General features: G+C 42.6%; 1 protein-coding gene across 4 annotated transcripts in view; it reads right to left on the bottom strand.

The window, feature by feature from the left end:
- ankfy1 (ankyrin repeat and FYVE domain containing 1) overlaps positions 1 to 21,325 on the bottom strand; it is a 93,133-nt gene that overhangs the window by 56,055 nt on the left and 15,753 nt on the right. For 3 of the 4 annotated variants that reach the window (XR_006315831.1, XM_043718812.1, XM_043718811.1), the window contains exons 2-4: positions 15,681 to 15,873; positions 8,298 to 8,416; positions 5,230 to 5,365 (exon numbers count right to left, since the gene is read on the bottom strand). Coding sequence is in view for 3 of the 4 variants with exons in the window: in XM_043718811.1 (XP_043574746.1) it covers positions 5,230 to 5,365; positions 8,298 to 8,416; positions 15,681 to 15,873 (448 nt within the window). In the remaining variant the exon portion in view is untranslated. Of the gene's footprint in view, positions 1 to 5,229; positions 5,366 to 8,297; positions 8,417 to 15,235; positions 15,302 to 15,680; positions 15,874 to 21,325 lie in introns of those variants that run through there. The other variant, XM_043718814.1, reaches the window with a different exon arrangement.

The raw sequence follows: 21,325 nt of genomic DNA, 5'->3' as shown, positions 1-21,325 counted from the left end.
GGCACCACTCAGCTCTATCACTTGCGGCTTATGCTGTTTGCATGCCAATCTTGTTTGGCAGCATACATTACAGTCTGGAAGCAGTCACCTGCACTGAAGAGTGGATTGTCATGTGCCTGGTATCAAGGAATGCTTAAGGACCCATCACAGGACATGCTATTGCAACATTTGTTGGTATAGAATTAGTAAGACTTTGACTCGAGGGGCTTTGGAGAGTAGCAGCTCAGCAAAAAAGGCCAGGTAAGCTCAGGTAGAGTCCTTTTAACTTTCCTCTTTAGTCTTACAGCAGTTGCGATGGTAGTTAGGGCAGTCGCATGTGTTTCCTGCAAGATTGGAGCTCAGGGTGATTTCTGTTGTCTCTGATGAGTACACTCGCAGGAAGTACATCCAGCTGCAGCTGGAGCTCCATGCACTCAGGATTAGAGATTGTGAGCACTTTGTAGATAAGTTTAGTGAGGTGATCACACCTAAGGTGCAGGCAGAGTGTAGCTGGGTGGCCACCAGGAAAGGGAGTAGGCAGACAGTGCAGGAATCCCCTATCTTGGGGACAGTGCGTATCACAGTGGAGGTGTCTTTGGATATATTAGAAATGTACGAAGATGGATAAATTTCCTGGTCCTGACGAGATGGATGTGGCCATTCCCCCTCAAAAACAAGTATACCATTTTGGATACTTTATTTTTGGAGGGGGGGGGGCAGGGGAGAGAAAAAACAGTGACTGTTCAGGGGAAAACAGTAGTAGCCAGGTCAGTGGCCACAAGACTGCCTCTGGAGCACAGCAGGAAAGGGTAAAGGTAAACAGGACCTTAGGTGATAGGTGACTCCATACTTAAGGGGACAAATTGCAGATTCAGTGCCACAAACGGGAATCCAGGATGGTGTGTGTTGCCACCCAGATGCCAGGGTCCAGGATATGCGGCTGCAGAACATTCTCAAGGTGAGCAGTCAGAAGTCACAGTGCATGTTGGCACAAATAGAGTCATAGAGATGTACAGCACAGAAACAGACCCTTCGGTCCAACCTGTTCATGCCGGCCAGATATCCCAACCCAATCTAGTCCCACCTGCCAGCACCCGGCCCACCTGCTTTAAGGAGTGTAGTGGAACAGAGGGACCTTGGAGCTCAGGTTCTCAGTTCTCTGAAAATGGAGTCACAGGTAGACAGGGCAGTGAAGGTGGTTTTTGGCACACTGGCCTTCATCAGTCAGGGCACTGAATAAGGAGGTTGGGAAGTTATGCTACAGTTATACAGGACGTTGGTGAGGTGATCTGTCCGGCTTCATTTCTTTGCTTCTTTGTAGCGATTGATACAAGTGAATGGCTTGGTAGGCCATTTCAGAGAGCAGTCGAGAGTCAATCACACTGCTCTGGCAGAATTAGTGGGTAAAGAAGACCCTGTTGAGCTTGATTGTGGGTCTGGAGTCACACAGGCCTGAATAGGTGAGGATGGCAGACTTCCTTCTAATTCCAGGATTTTTTTTTTAAAATTGAATTCCAATTCCACCATCTGCCATGACAGGTTTTGAATGCTGGTCCAAATATCAAGTTTCTGGATTAATACCCTAGTTATAAAAATACCAATGGCCATTGCCTCCTGGTTTTTAGGTAGCAGCATTCTACAGGGATTTGTGATGGGGGCAGGGATTCAGCCTTTTAGACCATTGGGATCTTTTCTGGGGCAGAGGTGATCTGCACGGTTGTTCATTATTTACACAAATGGTTTGAACTTGAGTTGAAGGAGTATATCAAAAATTGCAGATATGATTCAGGGTGGACACTCAGTAACAAGATTCCAAAACTAAACAAATAGTTCTAGTAACTGATAAATCCAGAAACTTCTCAGATTGAATGCAGAAAGCAGTGGAGTTCAAATGCGTAGTAACAAGAAAACCAGGATTTGGTAACAGGGCAAGTTGAAGCAAGACAGAATAACATTTGCAGAGGCCTGTTGAGGAAAATAGCTTGCTCCCATATAAAACTAGTCACATCAGGAAAAAAATTAAAATGGGGGCATTATACTTAAGATGCCCTCCCTAACTTAAAAAAAACAAGCATTTTATCAAATTCATCAAGAGACAGAACTCACCCACATGACACCTACAGACCTTAAGGTGCAACAGATTTACAACCAGAACTTTTATATTAGATTCAAAACCACAGCTAGTGGAATATCTGGCCACATTTGAATTTTACAGCATGCCCTCCATGTTTATTAAATCTGGCAGAAGACGTCCTGTTGTTATACTGCAGTTATCAAGCCATTTTATGCAGAGACTAGTTTAAACCCATCCAGGCAGATTCTAAATCTGCAGCGATGAGGTATAACTACATATTACTGTTGACCGCAGTCAGTCATAAACACCATGCAAACTGCTTCAAGATCCATGTGCCCAGGAAACAGCAAGAAGAATTGCTTAACTTTGCTTAGTTTCTCTTCATGAAATTGACATTGCAGAGGGAATGGAAATACATTGGAGGTGTGACCACACCATCACGTTTAACAATTATCTGGAATTCAAATCACAGCCCAATATATGAACTAAGTCTTTCAATCAGGAAAGTAGTAGTAATATTGAAAACCTGACAAATAAGTTTTGAAAAATCATACCACAGATGGAGGTACAAGTTAAATATCCAAACAGTTGAAGCTAAAATACTTCCCAGCTATTCATTACATACTCCAAGCAAAGATAACTAAAGTAAAGCCAATAATTGTAATGTGAGCGAGTCAAATAGCTCAAAAACAAACAAACCCTTCCTCACAGTAAATCAATAGATGGACAGGAAGGAGAGTCCAGAACAAGATAGCACAATCTTAAGATTAGAGCCATTTCAGAGTGAAGTCAGGAAGCCCTTCTTGACTGGGAGGACTGACTTGTTGAAATGTGGAATTCTACTAATAGAAACTGGGTACTAGATAGTTAGCAGAGCAAGAAGATTTCTCCTGGTAAAGGGTATCAGGAATATCAAATGAAGCTAAATGGAATCAGTGCAGAAATCAAGGAGCTGCTTGTTGGAACAGGCCAAAGGAGCAGGATAGGACTGAAAAATGTGTTGCTGGAAAAGCACAGGTCAGGCAGCAAAGGAGCAGGAGAATTGACGTTTCGGGCATAAGCCCTTCTTCAGGAATGAGCCGCATCCCTGAAGGGCTTATGCCCGAAACGTCGATTCTCCTGCTCCTTTGCTGCCTGACCTGCTGCGCTTTTCCAGCAACACATTTTTCAGCTCTGATCTCCAGCATCTGCAGTCCTCACTTTCTCCAAAGGAGCAGGATAGTCAGCAATTCGGTAGGTGTAGGGAATGCTGGATGACTAAAGAAATTAAGGGTTGGGTTAAGAAAAAGAAGGAAGCATATGTCAGGTATAGATAGCAGGGATCGAGTGAATCCTTAGAAGAGTGTAAAAGGTAGGAGGAGTATACTGAAGAGAGAAATCAGGAGGGCAAAACGGGGACATGAGATAGCTTTGGCAAATAGAGTTAAGGAGAATCCAAAGGGTTTTTACAAATACATTAAGGACAAAAGGGTAACTAGGGAGAGAGGAGGGCCCCTCAAAGATCAGCAAGGCGGCCTTTGTGTGGAGCCGCAGGAGATGTGGAGATACTAAGCGAGTATTTTGCATCAGTATTTACTGCGGAAAAGAAATAGATGGTAACACCTTGCAAAATGTCCATATTACAGAGGAGGAAGTACTAGATGTCTTGAAACACAAAGATGGATAAATCCCCAGGACCTGCTCAGGTGTACCCTAGACCTCTGTGGGAAGCTAGGGAAGTGATTGCAGGGCCTCTTACTGAAATATTTGTATCACCGATATTCGCAGGTGAGGTGCTGGAAAACTGGAGGTTGGCTAATGTGATGCCATCTTTTAAGGGTGGTGGTAAGGACAAGCCAGGAAACTATAGACCAGTAAGCCTGACATCAGTGGTGAGCAATTTGTTGGAGGGAATCCGGAGGGACAGGATGTACATGTATTTGGAAAGGTGAGGACTGATTAGGGATAGTCAACATGGCTTTGTGCGTGGGAAATCATGTCTCACAAACTTGATTGAGTTTTTTGTAGTAACAAAGAGGATCAATGAGGGCAGAGCAGTAGATGTGATCTATATGGACTTCAGTAAGGCGTTGGACAAGGTTCCCCATGGGAGACTGGTTAGCAAGGTTAGACCTCATGGAATACAGGGGGAACTAGCCAACTGGATACAGAACTGGCTCAAAGGTAGAAGACAGAGGGTGGTGGTGGAGGGTTGTTTTTCAGACTGTGACCTGTGACCAGAGTGCCACAAGGATAGGTGCTGGGTCCACTACTTGTCGTCATTTATATAAATGATTTGGATGCGAGCACAAGAGGTACAGTTAGTAAGTTTGCAGATGACACCAAAATTGGAGGTGTAGTGGACAGCGAAGAAGGTTACCTCAGATTACACCAGGATCTTGATCAGATGGACCAATGGGCTAAGTGGCAGATGGAGTTTAATTCAGATAAATGCAAGGTGCTGCATTTTGGGGAAACAAATCTTAGCAGGACTTATACACTTAATGGTAAGGTCTTTTCCCTGGGGCGAGGGAGTCTAGAACTATAGGGGATAGGTTTAGAGGGAGGGAAAAGATATAAAAGAGACCTAAGGGGCAACTTTTTCACGCAGAGGGTGGTGCATGTATGGAATGAGCTGCCAGAGCAAGTGGTGGAGGCTGGTACAATTGCAACATTTAAAAGCCATTCGGATGGGTATATGAATAGGAAGGGTTTGGAGGGATATGGGCCAGGAGCTGGCAGGTGGGACTAAATTGGGTTGGGATAACTGGTCGGCATGGACAGGTTGGACCGATAGGGTCTGTTTCCGCGCTGTACATCTCTATGACTCTAATTAAGTACTACAAAGCATTAGCTCTTCCTGGTTGGATAAATGGCCTTCATCTGTAATTAGTGCATGGTTGTTGTAAAGCAGTAATCACGAATGCTACACAATCTCACAAATTTATGATTAACAAATTCTCAAGATTCATATTCACCCCACTTATAACCACTTTGCAAAAAAAAACTCGTTTCTTTGTCATCCCAAGTTCAAACCAAAATCTTCAAATACCAAAAAGTAGTAACCAAATTGAAATTCTACTTGAGCTACAGTTAGATTTTCATCAATTTAAAATCTGTGTAGTTTATTTACAGATATTCATCAAGCCAGACACAAACTTTAAGATCTCCTTATTTTTAAGTGCCCAACATCTTACCGCTCTCGGAGGAGATATAGCTGAAATCTATTAGCTAATTTCATTAGTTCAGTGAGGAATACATCATCCTCCTTCAGTTCAAGTTCATCTGTGTAAATCCATCGGAGCATCGCCATGGTTACTTCTGGATCTGCATCTGACAAGGTGAACAAAAAAAAATCAATATAAATGAGAAAATGTAATAGGTATGAGGATGACAAGCTGTCATTCAACAAGGCCATGACTGAACCTTTCCATTAACAATATTTTTCTGTTCTATCCTCTGAACCCTTGGCCCAAAAGTCTATTATATAGTCCTGAGCAGACATATCAAATGAACATTCCACAGTCCACTGGGGTGACAGAACTCCAAAAACCAACACCTCCAAACAAATATTTTTCATCTCAGTCCCAACTGCATGACCCCTTACCCTATGACCTTTACCTTTTAGGCAGAGGAAACAGTTTCCTCGCATCTACTCTATTAAGTTGGAAGTCACAACACCAGATTATAGTCCAACAGGTTTATTTGAAATCAAGCTTCCAAAGCCCTGCTTCTTAGTCACGTGAAGTCTACCGTCAGCTAAAAACGTCACTTCCAACATAACCAGTCATTTCCTAAAGTTCACAGAATATAGGCCTACTTTATTCAGAGGTCAGCCCTCTTACTTCAGAAAATCAGTCTAGTGAACTTCTGTCGTACCCTCTCAGATCGGTATGCCCTGCTTTTGGTAAAGAGAAAATGGTACACAGTATTCCAGATACAGTCTCACTAAAGGCCTGTATTAGTGTAACATGAGTTCTTTATCCTTGTATTTCAACAGCTTTTCAATAATGGTGACATAGTAGCTGCCTTATAAACCACTTGTTGAACTTGCAAGTCAACTTTTTTCGATTTGTGTACAATGACACCATTCAAATATTAACATGGCCGTTTACATTTTCTCCTGTCATGGGGAGAAAGTGAGGTCTGCAGATGCTGGAGATCAAAGTTGAAACTTTATTGCTGGAACAGCACAGCAGGTCAGGCAGCATCCAGGGAACAGGAGATTCGACGTTTCGGGCACAGGCCCTTCTTCAGGAATGAGCAGAGAGTGTTCAGCAGGAGAAGATAAAAGGTAGGGAGGAGGGACTTGGAGGAGGGGAGTTGGAAATGTCTTCTTCTTGACCTCTCCGCCTCCACCCTACTCCGACCTATCACCCTCACCTTGACCTCTTTCCACCTATCACATTTCCAACGCCCCTCCTCCAAGTCCCTCCTCCCTACCTTTTATCTTCTCCTGCTGAACACTCTCTGCTCATTCCTGAAGAAGGGCCTGTGCCCGAAACGTCGAATCTCCTGTTCCCTGGATGCTGCCTGACCTGCTGTGCTGTTCCAGCAATAAAGTTTCAACTCCTGTCATGGGGATCATTCCAGAATTGAGGGAATTCTCGAAAATCAAGACAAAAGCATTCACCACTTGCATTTAAAAAAAAAAACAAACAAACTAATGTGGACCATTAGATCAGAGGTCCATCAACTTGTAGATGCGTTAAATTTTGCCTAAACTAATGGGTAGAACTGCAAGGTGGCCAGAGAAAGAATTTCAGGATGGACCCTCCCCATATTTTAGGTATTTGTCTGTAAAACTAGAGGAGAACCCAAGTCTGGTACTTACTCATGCTTTGGGCATCGTGAAAAAGAAATGCCAGAAATTCAGCAATGGATAACATGACATTGCCAGATGTTGTCAGAACTTCAAGCCACAGATATACACATAATCGCCCAGGTCTCAGGCCCAAACTTAGTTCAGATTATTGCTAAAAACAAATGGGTGGCCACATCATTAGGCTGCCAGCTGACACTCATGAAGATTGGTGCCAGCATCTTCATTAAGTGTTGCAGTCATGAGCAAACATCCACAACCCATCTGCACTTATGATGGAAGGAAGGCCATTGATGAAGCAGTTGGTTGGGCCTTGGACACTATCCTGAGGAACTCCTGCAGAGAAGTCCTAGAGACTGACCAACAACCACAACCATCTTCCTTTTGTGCTGGGTATGACTCCAAAAATTGAAGAGTTTTTCCACAAAGTTCCACTGACTCCAGTTTAGCTAGGATTCCTCAAAACCACAAATGCTTATGGCATGCCTCTGGCATGCCTCAATATTAATTCTTCTAATAAACCAGTACATTAAGGCCCCTATGGATTAGTTATTTGAACAGGCTGTGCTTAATATAAAACACTCCTTGTATAATTTTTGTTTAACCAAGCTGCAACAGCACAGATTACTTTTTCGACAAACACTCCAAAAATCAGTGCTACATTTAAAGGAAAAAATAAAGAGATATTGAATGGACGCGGTCAGCTATAAATGAAGCTCAGATAGTTCACTCATTTTAAAACAGAATCAATAAAATGGGTCTATATTCTTTGGAGTCAAGAGTGTGGTGCTAAAAAAGCGCAGCAGGTCAGGCAGCATCCAAGGAGCAGGAAAAATCAACATTTCTGGCAAAAGCTTTTGCCCGAAACGTCGATTTTCCTGCTCCCCAGATGTGGGCTGACCCACCGTGCTTTTCCAGTGCCACACTCTCTATTCTAATTTCCAGCTTCTGCAGTCCTCATTTTCTCCTACATTCTCTGGAGTTTAGAAGAACGAGATGAAGTGTCTAAAATACTGAGGTGGCTTGACAAGGGAGATCCTAAGAGGTTGCTCCTCTGGACTAAAAAGGAGGAGAGCTAAGGGTCATCTCAGGATAAGGGGTCATCTGTTTGGGGCTGACAATGAGGAGAAATTCCTACACCCAAACGCTCAGGAAACTCGAATTCGTGACTCCACAGGGTCCCAGTCGCTCAGTGCTCATATTTAGGGTTGGATTAATAGAATTTTTGAACAATAAAGCGAATCCAGAGTCATGGACAGGATAGAGTTGATACTTGAGAAGAGTCATTGACTAGTGGGCGCAGTTCTAGAAGCACAAAGATCAAGACTTGGTATAGATTATAAGTCTGTAACATAAAATCAAAGATGTTGAAAGCAACTGGATAGTAATGCAGTATGAGTAAGAGACCAAAAACCGCTTTCTGAATCCATCCTGCACACCAACCTGACAGGTCAAGTTCACTGACAGAAGCAAGATTTGCCAGGCTCCAGGTATCACTGCGTGCTGCCAACACAAATTTGTGAACATTGATGTATCTTTCTCCAACCTTCACTTTCAGGTCACTGCAAGATAAAAAAAAAGAAAGAGTGTTTGTCATTTTGTCGGAAACTGGCCTACAGAGCAATGAGCCGAGTACGTGGTGCTAGATAAGTACAGCAGGTCAGGCAGCATCCAAGGAGCAGAAGAATCTACGTTTCAGGCAAAAGCCCTTCATCAGGAATGAGGCACGTGGGCTGGGACAGTCCACACTTTCTCCTACAAAGCGACGAGCGATTGTAAAGAAACCCCTACTTGAAAACTGCTCAGCAGGACGCGACGTTGGAAAATATTGAGAATGAACAATGGCAAAATTGAGGGGCTGGATGCAATCCAACCAGTTTAGGAAAATCAAGGCATGAAGCAAGTTGCTTCAAACATGGAGGGGACATTGCAACAACAAAAAAAAACAAAGAATAAATTGGGGCAAATGACCAAATTAAATGAGAAATAAGTTCATCTAATATTCAAACAGTCTGTTTTAGATGCAGAATTGATCAACTGAAAAATACCAAAGCTTCGCAGGGATCATGCTGTTAACTTAATGGGTTCTCCAGCAAAGTGCTATAGAAACAAAAAACTGACCCACTGGGAGTGAACTCATGCCCACTGTTGAGATGACAATTTATTAAAGATGCACACAGGTTAAAGCAACTGACTAAGAACGTCTCAAAGCAGAAGTTAAACCTTTCGATTCACTGCAGTAAAATAATTCATAACTAAAAAGATCACAAGGTTAAAAATATCAGTCTTTACTTTGTCTTGCCTCTCCCAGCTAGTCGCAGCACCCAACTGCATCCCAAGCAATTCCACTTCTAATGGAGCAATAATGGCACAAAAATTAATTTAATATACTGATCACTGAATACACAGCCATCAATCCTAAGTTTCTTTCACAGGTTCATTACATTCACCTTCTTAAAGGATTCAAGATCTTTATCAATGTTAGCAACCCTAGATGATATCGGAGAGACCTTCTTTCCAGACTTCTGCATCCTTCCTTCCTGTTAACTCTGACTTAACATATAAAGATAACGCAAGATATGTTGAGGCATAAAAGAGGGTTAGACTGGGTGGACAGAGAGCCTTTTTCCTTGGATGACTATGGCTAGCACAAGGGGATATAGCTTTAAATTGAAGGTTGATAGATATAGGACAGATGTCAAAGGTAGTTTCTTTACTCCGTATTAGGGGCATGGAACGCACTGCCTGCAACAGTAGTAGACTCACCAACTTTAAAAAGGACATTTAAATGGTCATTGGATAGGCATATGGATGAGAATAGATAGTGTAAGTTAGATAGGCTTCAGATTGTTTCTCCATCTCAGCGCAACATTGAGGGCCAAAGGGCCTGGATTGTGCTGTAATGTCCTATGTTCTAAGACTAGGCCTGGCCTTGTACTGCACAACCTCCTCTCACAGGCAATCCCTTAGTTCCTGAATGACTAGAACTGGACATAGTATTCAAGATGCGATCTGATCCTAACAATGAACAAGTGAAGCATGAACTATAAAGCTACTCAGCATCTTGTTTCCTTTGTTGAATACAGACTGCAATGCAGACCAATAAAATCCTTGGATCTTCCAAATGTTGCTGACTTCACATTGTCATTTTATGAAATACATATTCACTCTTCCAACATACAGTATACAAACTCCATGTTACATTTTATTAACATTTCCTCGCTTCCAAGCTGTTGCTATTCTCAATTTAAATTGCTTCACACTTATTGCCTGAAACTTCTGAAGCCAAAATCACTAGTAAATTCCCAACTGGAAAGTTTCACAATGATTATAAAGGCTGTGCAGGATTTAGCCACTTCAGCAGTGTGCAAACATCAGTCATTATACATTAATAATGACTGGCTCATGGATCAAACTTCCTGACCCTATAAACTGGCTCAGAATTAGTCTTTCTCCTCCTTACTGTAAACCACATCATCTCTGGCATCAAGTGGTATTAAAATTGCCAACATGCTCAAATCAGCATTTGTTTTCTAAAATGTAGGCTTTAAAAAAAATAGAATTCTTCAATGCAATTGTCCTCATATTTAAAATGAGCCACTGCCACTGCCAGAGTAGTCCTGGATGTGCACCAGTTACATGACTGGAGAGAGGAAAGTCAAGGCTCGTACAGCATAAAACCCATATCCCACTTCTTAGAGATATTCACTTCATCCTATTAAAAGCTTTCCCCAGAGACTAAACTTCTCTTCCAAATACTCATTCAATTCTCTGAAAAGTTAATACTGAATCTGCTTCTATTGTCCTTTCAGTGCTTTCCCATTTACAACTCAGTGCTTTAAACACGTTTCTTCATCTCATCACTGGCTTTTATTTGCCAAACGTCTTCACTATCTGTCATCTGGTTACTGACTGTGCCACCACTGGGAACAAATCTCTCCTCTTCACTTCAAAAAAGCAACATACCGTAAATCTGAAACGATAGAAAGTGCCAAAAATACTCAGGCCATCCAATGTCTGTGCAGAGACAGTCAACTCCTCAATTCAACTGTTTACCTCAGAATCCTTACATCAGATACCCAAAAATTCTGACAAAGAGTCAGTGATCAGAAATGTTAACTTTTTCTCCCACTTCCAGATTCTGGAAGACCTGAACATTTCCAACATTTTCTCCTTTTAACATTCTCTACTTAAAGGAAAACAAGCCCAATTTGCCAAATATTAATTGAATTTCCACATATACTTCAAATAGTCTTCCACATATACTTCATCCACCCTTTCCCAAAGTGGGGGACTCAATTACTAGGGTCACAATTTCAAAGTGAGGGGGGAAAGTTTAAAGGGAGATATGCATGGAAAGTTCTTTACACAGAGGGTGGTGGGTGCCTGGATCCCTTTGCCAGTAGTGTGGTAGAGGCAGGCACAAGAGCATCATTTAAGACGTATCTAGATGGATAAATGAATGAGCAGCAAGCAAAGGGATACACACTCAAAAATAGGTAATAGGTTTAGAAAAAGGATCTGGATCAGCACAGGCTCGGTGGACCAGAGAACCTGTTCCTGTGCTGGAATTTTCTTTGTTCTGTACTACCCTCATGAGTTGTCCATTATTTCAAATAGACACAATCAGGTGAAACAAACAGGAAAAGCCTTTAATAAATAAAACAAAGCTCAGATTCATATATACTCTACATGTACCAGGAATTGATTTTGGTCCCGATTGATGCCCTTTGTTAATTCTTGGTAATTTCCTTGATGATCCTACATTAGTCCAGTAGTCACTTTCATTGCTTGAATTTATAAAAGTCTGGGGTTTTCTTAGTTATGACTTTACTTTATACTCTCTTCAGCTTTTTATTGTTATATAGTCAGAGATGTAGAGCAGAAACAGACCCTTCAGTCCAACTTGCTCATGCCAACCAGATATCCCAACCCAATCTAGTCCCACCTGCTAGCACATGCCCCTAACCCCTCCAAACCTTTCCTATTCATATACCCATCCAAATGCCTCTTAAATGTTGCAATTGTACCAGCCTCCACCACTTCCTCTGGCAGCTCATTCTATATACGTACCACCCTCTGCGTGAAAACATTGCCCCTTAGGTCTCTTATATCTTTGCCCTCACTAAATCTATGCCCTCTCGTTCTGGACTCTCCACCCCAGGGAAAAGACTTTGCCTATTTATCCTATCTATGCCCCTCATGATTTTATAAAACCTCCAACGCTCCAGGGAAAACAGCCCCAACCTGTTCAGCCTCGCCCTATAGCTCAAATCCTGGCAACATCCTTGAAAGGGTTCAGAAAAGATTTACAAGTTTCACAAATTCTTTCCGATAGGAAGGAGACCAGAATTGCATGCAACATTCCAATAGTGGCCTAACCAAAGTCCTGTACAGCCACAACATGACCTCCCAACTCCTGTACTCAATACTCTGACCAATAAAGGAAAGCATACCAAACGCCTTCTTCACTATCCTATCTACCTGCAACTCCACTTTCAAGGAGCTATGAACCTGCACTCCAAGGTCTCTTTGTTCAGCAGCACTCCCTAGGACCTTACCATCAAGTGTAAAGTCCTGCTAAGATTTGCTTTCCCAAAATGCAGCACCTCACATTTATCTAAATTAACCTCCATCTGCCACTACTCAGCCCACTGGTCCATCTGGTCAAAAATCCCATTGTAATCTGAGGTAACCCTCTTCGCTGTCCACTACACCTCTAATTTTGGTGTCATCTGCAAACTTACTAACTGTGCCTCTTATGCTCACATCCAAATCATTTATGTAAATGACAAAGTGGATGACCCAGCACGGATCCTTGTGGCACTCCACTGGTCACAGGCCTCCAGTCTGAAAAACAACCCTCCACCACCACCCTCTGTTTTCTACCTTTGAGCCAGTTCTGTATCCAATTGGCTAGTTCTCCCTGTATTCAGTGAGATCTAACCTTGCTAATTAGTCTCCCATGGGGAACGTTGTCGAATGCCTCAAGTCCATTTGATCACATCTACTGCTCTGCCCTCAATCCTCTTTGTTACTTCATCAAAAAAACTCAATTGAGTTTGAGAGACATGATTTCTCAAGTACAAAGCTATGCCTTTCCAAATGAGTGTACATCCTGTCCCTCAGGATTCCCTCCAACAACTTGCCCACCACTGAGGTCAGGCTCACCGGTCTACAGTTCCCTGGCTTGTCCTTACCGCCCTTCTTAAACAGCGGCACCATGTTAGCCAACCTCCAGTCTTCCAGCACCTCACCTGTGACTATCAATGATACAAATATCTCAGCAACAGGCCCAGCAAACACTTATCTAGATTCCCACAGAGTCCTAGGGTACTCCTGGGGATTTATCCACCTTTACCTATTTCAAGACATCCAGCACTTCCTCCTCTGTAATATGGACATTTTGCAAGAGGTCACCATCTATTTCCCTACAGTCTACATCTTCCATATCCTTTTCCACAGTAAATACTGATGCAAAATACTTAGTATCTCCCCCATTTTCTGCAGCTCCACACAAAGGCCGCCTTGCTGATCTTAGAGGGGCCCTATTCTCTCCCGAGTTATCCTTTTGTCCTTAATATATTTGGAAAAACTCTTTGGATTCTCCTTAACTGTATTTGCCAAAGCTTTCGCATGTCCCCTTTTCTCCCCCCTCCTGATTTCCCTCTTAAGTACACTCATATTGCCTTTATACTCCAAGGATTCACTCGATATATCCTGTCTATATCTTACATATGCTTCCTTCTTAACCAAATCCACCCATTTTCCAGCCGTCCCTTTACCTGCGAACCTCTGCACCAATCAGCTTTTGAAAGTTCTTGCCTAATACCATCAAAATTGGCCTTTTTCCAATTTAGAACTTCAACAATCAGGTCTATCCTTTTCCACCACTATTTTAAAACTAATAGAATTATGGTCACTGGCCCCAAAAGTGCTCCCCCACTGACACCTCAGTCACCTGACCTGCCTTATTTCCCCAAGAGTAGGTCAGATTTTGCACCTTCTCTAGTAGGTTCATCCACATACTGAATCAAAACGTTCTCTCGTACACACTTAACAGATTCCTTTCCATCTAAACCCTTAACACTATGGCAGTCCCAGTCTATGCTTGGAAAGTTAAAAATCCCTGTCATAACCACCCTTGGGTCACTGCAGACTTGATGGGCTGAATGGCCTCATTCCACACTTGAAATTCTATGAATTATTAAAAGATGAACTAGATTGCTGCATATCTAACACCGTGCAATCAACACCTCAAAAATCAAAATTAAAACTTCTGCTGTAAAGAGCTAGACGTGAAATGAAAGCCCATGTTTTTAATCATACAAAACAACTATATTTAAGGATCCATTTCCTGAAAGATGCACACACTTTGCTCTATTAGGTTGTAAGTGTAAACAGATATGGCTAAAGTGCATTATAGATGGCATTGCTGGTCTGCAGCCAGTTTTGAACTCCACTTTACGCATTCACTTCAGCCAATGGTGATGCATTTTTCCTGAAATCAACATTATGCCACGAATGATGAATTTCTACATCCAGAAGAAAAAGCTCTTTCTACATTGCAGTAACGGGACAACACTTATTTCACAAGTCAGGGATCTTCCATATTAACTGTGAACATAGATCTAATCAAAACAACCTAGAAAACCAAACCGGAATCTTGGTTCGTAAAATAATCTTTAAAAAATAGCTAGCATTACTACTGCTGCCTGATGATTCCTGGCAGAGTGCACATTCAGGAGAATGGAAGAGCTGCTGACCAATCTTACTTCAAGATATGAGAAAAATCAGCACAAAACAGATAGAAGCATTCTCTTCCTTCTGTTGCTCCCAGCCGAGAAAATGGACATTCCTACGGTCCCCTTATAAACACAGAAGACTGATCTATTAAGTAGAAACTAACTGCAATGATTAAGAGGTACACAGTAAATATGCAGACAATTTTTAGAATCCATGATTGTAATGCATAATCCAAGCATTTACAATCAAAAATATTTATCACTATGCCATCCAGGAATAAGTACACTCATTATGCAGTTCGTTTTGTGGGATCAATCCAACCAACCAGTCTGAAAAAGGATGCATCTCAGTAAGAGTGCTGTGCACTGAAAAGACAGGAAGTCCCATTCAGACCGGTTGGCACTAGAGCAGACAAGCTGAAGAGGCACTCAAGGTTAATTTGTGGCACAGGATTAGAGCACCATTGCTGGAGTATAGATATTCTGACATCAATGGTCAACTTGTGATTTTTACGGAAAAAGAAATCTGGTCGACAGCTCAATTATAATAGTAAAGCAAATTTTGTTTTAACCAGTATCTTATCAGCCAGCACTCAAACTGGCAAAAGTTACACACCTCAGATACCAGATGTTTACCTATTATCTCGATCTCAGAGTAAAGATTAGAGTGGTGCTGGAAAGGCACAGCAGGTCAGGCAGCATCTGAGCAGGAAAAAAAATCAATATTATTTCGGGCAGGAGCCCTTCATCAGGATCTCAGTAGTCAGTTGAAAGCGAGAGAGTGAGAAGACTCTCTGCAAGCAAGTTTTATTTAAAGCAAACTTGCATTATTAAGTGATTTATGCTGTAAATAAGTACTATAGTGATGTGCATACCCCTTACATTACATTTCTATTACTTAATGTGTGTTTTTAATATTGATTTCATGGATCTCTTGATCAACTGGAATATTTGATCAACCTGCACATTCCTGGTCCCCTCGGTACCAGTTAACATAATGTCTGTAGTTTCTATCAGTTTAACAGACCTGATTATGTCCCAACATCCAATCTCTTAGCACAGTCAATGCATTAAGAATTACCTGTATTGTTCTTGCTGGTAAAGCTCAGACACAATAGACAGCAGTCGGCAAATGAAGGAGTCACTAGAATTCTCTAGGTTGGATGTGGCTGCAAGCATGGTACATCTCTTCTCAGTCTGTGCCAGCTTCTGTTGCATTTTCACATACTCCTGGCGGAGAAGTGCCAGGTGTTTCTGCAGCTTAGCAACCTCCTCTGTATTAAATAGCACAAGAACAGTCAGACAATGAAACACAAAAAAAAAATATAAGTGACAAGTAACTCACTGACCCTAGTGCTAAGAAAACTTAAAGCCTTTGCTAAATTGCTTTAATGTGCATTTCACAAATTCTCAGTTTTCTTGTTTATTCTGCAAAAAGTTAAAAAATACCCAATTTGTTGTGCTACTGCTACAGACTATCCAGGGTCTAGGGTCCGTAAAAAGGTTTTTAAGCTTTGGCATAGAGGGTACAGAGGTTTCCACATAAATCAGCAACTGCCCCCTAATTTGTCAGGTTCAACCTATCAGTCTAATCGCATGAGCAAATTTAAAGAAGGAATTAGCACAGGAATTCCAGTAGTGGAGGGAATGCAGATGGACAAAGCCAAGCATATAGTAATATAACTGCTCAGATACAATACCTTAGTTAATTTTCTTTTGCCTGCACTCCTCCTGCTTCTACAATCCTTTCATCATAGAGAGGGCAGACTGTCTAACCATTGAGTGAAAATGGTACACCCACCCCCATTACATCTTGCGGATCACCACTCAGCTTCAAGAGCAAAAATCAAACCAGAAATCAGAGATGCAGCACATCACAGGTATAACGACACCCACTCCACCAGCCTCCACATACACAAGGGACTGAATAGATTAGTGCTGGTGCGACATGGTGGCACAGTGGTTAGCACTGTGCGCCAGAGACCTGGGTTCAATTCCCGCCTCAGGCGACTGACTGTGTGGAGTTTGCACGTTCTCCCCGTGTCTGCGTGGGTTTGCTCCGGGTGCTCCGGTTTCCACCCACAGTCCAAAAATGTGCAGGTCAGGTGAATTAGCCATGCTAAATTGCCCGTAGTGTTAGGTAAAAAGGGGTAAACGTAAGGGAACGGGTGGGTTGCGCTTCGGCGGGTCGGTGTGGACTTGTTGGGTCGAAGTAATCTAATCTAATCAAATACAGGCAATACTGGAGAAATGGTTTTTCTCTCCACTGATGCTGCCAGACATGCTGAGCTTCTTCAGCGTGGTGTTTGTTGAAGATTTCCAGCATCCTCAGCTTTTTGCTCAGTGATTTGCTCATGGCTGCAGTGGAGCAGTGAATACGATGTTTAATCCCACCTCCCATTTAGTGCCGCTGAACCAGTAAGAAAATAATTAATGGAACCACTCACTCATCAATATTCCCATTTGATGCCAAAACCAGAGCAGAGGTGCTGTACATCTGCCCTGGGACAAACAATATTAAAAAGTCAACCGAACATGGACACTATAGAGTCAGAAATCCCACGAGCATTCCGACTCTCACAGGGACAGCCGGCACCATCTCACACAACCCCAGAAGCAGATATTTAGAGTCAGAGTCAGAGAGTTATACAGCACAGAAACAGACCCTTCAGTTCAACTCGCCCATGCCGACCAGATATCCTAACCTAATCTAATCTAATCTAATCCCATTTGCTAGCACCTTGCCCTCTAAACTCTTTCTATTCATATACCCATCCAGACACCTTTTAAGTGTTGTAATTATATTAGCCTCCACCACTTCCTTTGCCCACCACAGTGAAAAGGTTGCCCCTTAGGTCTCAAATTTTTCCCTCTCAACCTAAGCCTATGCCCTGAAGTTCCCAACCCCGGGAAAGACCTTGTCCACTTATCCTACCCACGCCCCTCATGATTTTATAAACCTCTACAAGTCTAGTCGAAGTGGGCTTTACAACTAACCTGGATTCAAGTCCCACCCAGATGTTAAAACACACTTTACAGCAAAGACCATTGTATAGCAGTTAGGACACCTCTGATCACTGTCCAGTCATCAAACAGCTGAAGGCAGTGGGTACAAAGTCTATGACCCCAATAATACCCTAATTCCTGAAGCCAAGCCCCCAGCCACGTGGCACAAAAGCTGCAACACTAGCAATGCAGAAAACTGCCTTGTACATTCTGACCAAAAAAAATGATGAGACCAACTCAGCCAATTATTGGCACATCAATTTTACACCACAGATGGTTAAACTATGTCCCAATACATGTGTGAATCATAATGTAACACATGTATTGGGCCAAGCAGTGGAATGTGGTGAAACGGTTAAAAATTATGTCCCAATACATGTGTGAATCTAACCGGAATGGAGGTGTTGCTTAGTCCCGTGTGAATCTTATTACACACCTCCCCGTGTGAATCTTCTTATCTGTATGTAACCAGAATGGAATGTGTTTTTTAGCCTTGCTCTGCTGTTCACATGAATGTTTATATCTGGAAAAGAGTATATCAGCTGGAAAAGTCTCCAGTTCGGTGAGTCTGCTCCGGGGTTACGTTTAACCGCCGAGCGTGGGTTGTTGGCAACCGCTCTACGAGAACTGACGGCTCCCAGTTCCGGTAACATGTAGAGTGAGTATAAGCCAGACCCGTTGTAAGTATGAGACCTGGTTGTGGCGACGCTGCGGGGAATAAAATGCTCATATTCTAGCAGACTCGCCTCTTGGTCGTTTGTTCTGTGTCAGACTACTCTCCTACGAACCTGACCTTGAGAATTTTTTAAAACACCATCGTAGTCAGCGAAGTGATAAAAGGGATTCTAATCCCTGTCCTCAAACAGGACCTGCTGAGAAAAACCAGCCCATTGAGACTCCAATGGAGTTCTATCAAGATCACTCAGCTCCTGACCCTCATTACAACCTTGATCTGAATATGGACCACACAGTCAAATTCCAGAAGGGAGGCAAGTGTGAATGCCCTTGACCAGTAAGGGCATATTTAACAGTGTCGCATCAAGGAGCCCTAGTAAAACTAGGGTCAATGGGAATTAGGGGACAAACACTCATTGTTAGAGCTGTACCTGGCACATAGCAAGATGGTTGTGGTTGTTAAGGGTCAATCATTTCAGCTCCATCTCTGCAGGAACTGCACGGGATAGTGCCCTAAGCCTAATCATCCTCAACTGCACCAGGTGGTCAGAAGCAGAAGTGGACACGTACAGTTTGTGCTCAAGGAGTCAGAAACACTGCTTAACATTGCAAGGTCTGGACAACATTCATGTTGGGGGCTAATAAGTGGCAAGCAATCTTTACAATGCAAGTGTGAGGCAGTGACCATTCCAACAAGAAACTTATTTTTTGACGTTCATGGCATTCCCAACACAATCACCCATTATCCATACTCTGGAAGTCACCACTGACCAGAATTGAATTTGACTAGCCATATAAGTTTTGTGGCTCAAGGACAGGTCAGAGGCTGAAATTCCACAGCAAATAACCAACGTCCAGAACTTCCAAAGCCTATTCACCATGTACAAGGCACAGGTCAGGGGTGTGATGGATTCGACATCGGCACTGATATGTACAGCTCCAACACTATAATAAGCTTGACTCAGAACAAAGATGCCCATTTGATCAACACGCAACTGTCACTTCAAAACACTGTGCATGAGGCAGCAGGGAGCATTATCTAAACGTTTCAATGCAGCAAGGCAACACCCACAACCCAAAGTTAAGGCCTACAAAGATAAGGCACTCATTACATGATGAATTTAGACATTTGTTTCACCCATTGTGAGTGGCTAAAGTGAAGGGTACAGATGCACTTAAGGGGAAGCCAGATATTCTCCTTTTCTTTCTCCCTTGGATATGCTGATAGTGAGATGGAAAAAAGATGGGCACAGACTCATGTAAATGTACTATCAGCACAGACCAGTTGGTCAAATAGCTGGTATGTTGTAAGTTTATGCAATCAAATAGACAATGATAGTTAAAATTCCAATCTGTTGTCATTAGTCACCACTACTGATGCAAGAGAAAGAACAACCAGTGATGAGAGATCAGTCAGAGCCTGTGTGTTTCATATGCAATCTTGGGAGGGCACACCACCAACAAGGGCCAATATTCGTCGCTCACCTTTAACTACCTTTGAGAAAATGGCCAATAGTCTTCTAGAGCCTCAAAACAAAATATGCCATTGCACCCACAGTGTCACTGAGAAAGGAGTTCAAAGTTCTGGCACAATAACAAAGTAATGTTGATCTCTTTCCTAATCAACTTGACTGTGCTCAAGTTCAAGAGGGGAAATAGCCTATTCCTATTTGTTACTCTATTTGCCATTTCCTTTGCAATGTAAATGGCCTTGAACTTGGTTCCCCTCCTTTTTCCATTTCATTAGAGTGTACCTTACCTATAACATCTCCAGAAGAGGTGGGCATATTTTCTGTCAGTTCTTGGTCATTTTACCTCAAGTCAACCAGTGTCATCTACCAACATCACTCCATTGCCAATTTAAATGTTTACTTCATGTTTTTCCATCCTCACCATTATTCACCTGAACCTTACAATACAAAAATCATGCATGCCAAAGTGCTCCTTATAGACTCCTGGCTACCTCATTTCACAGTCACCCATAAACACTTCTGCTCTGGTTGAGATGAACCATTTCAGAGATCCCTCCCCAACCTTTACCCTTTACTCCAACACAACCCTAGTCAACACTTGGGTAATTAAAAGTTCCCTTTTCCCTCCATCAGATTTTCCTGCAAATTTATTCCTCTCACTAAGAGATGAAGCATGATCATAGCCTTTGTTTTACCCAGCTCTAAACAGATGGATTCAGACTCTAAATGCTTCAAAGGAAGTCATTTTTTCTAATGTTATAATCAATACTCCCACTCCATCTCCCTTTTCTCATTTATGAACACTGTCTCCTTGATGTACATAATCATTTTTTAAACCACATTTCTGCTTTTGCTACTTTATCAGATGCCCACTTTTTTTGCACTTGTAGATCACTAACCTTGTTCACCATAAGGAGCTTGTTTAATGTATTGCCGAGTCCTTTTCCAGTCTGCTCCTTTCTCATGGTACTGTTCCCTTCTATACTACAACACCATATTCCCATTTTATGCATCTTATTCCTCCTTTCTACCTGTTGGTTCCCAGCCTCCCTCTAAATTTAGTTTCAATCCACCTCAATCACACTAATAAATCACCCTGGTCTCAGAACGATAGAGGTCAGACCCATCCCTTTGGATGGAAGGGTGGCACGGTGGCACGGTGGTGAGCACTGCTGCCTCAGAGCACCAGGGATCCAGGAACTATTCCAGCCTCCAGTGACTGTCTGCGTGGAGTTTGCCCATTCTCCCAATGTCTGCGTGGGTTCGCTACAGTTTCCTCCCACAATCCAAAGATGTGCAGGCCAGGTGAACTGGCCATGCTAAATTGCCAATAGTGTTAGGAGCTTTAGTCAGAGACAAATATAGGGAATGGGTCTGGGTGGGTTACTGTTCAGAGGGTTGGTGTGGACTGGGGCAGGGGGGACGCAGTGGCCTATTTCCACACCGTGGAGAATCTAATCTAAATTACCCCCTTCTACTCAAACAATCTCAATGGCCCAACAGGTAGAAACCATCTCACCTCAAGCAAGTAGCACAGAGAGGAAACACAGATTACCCCATGGGGGGGGGGGGG

This window comes from Chiloscyllium plagiosum, chromosome 28 (assembly GCF_004010195.1).
Source record: "Chiloscyllium plagiosum isolate BGI_BamShark_2017 chromosome 28, ASM401019v2, whole genome shotgun sequence".
Taxonomy (NCBI): Eukaryota; Metazoa; Chordata; class Chondrichthyes; order Orectolobiformes; family Hemiscylliidae; genus Chiloscyllium; species Chiloscyllium plagiosum.
Note: the sequence above shows the minus strand (reverse complement) of the source record. Positions and strands in the feature narration are given on the sequence as shown.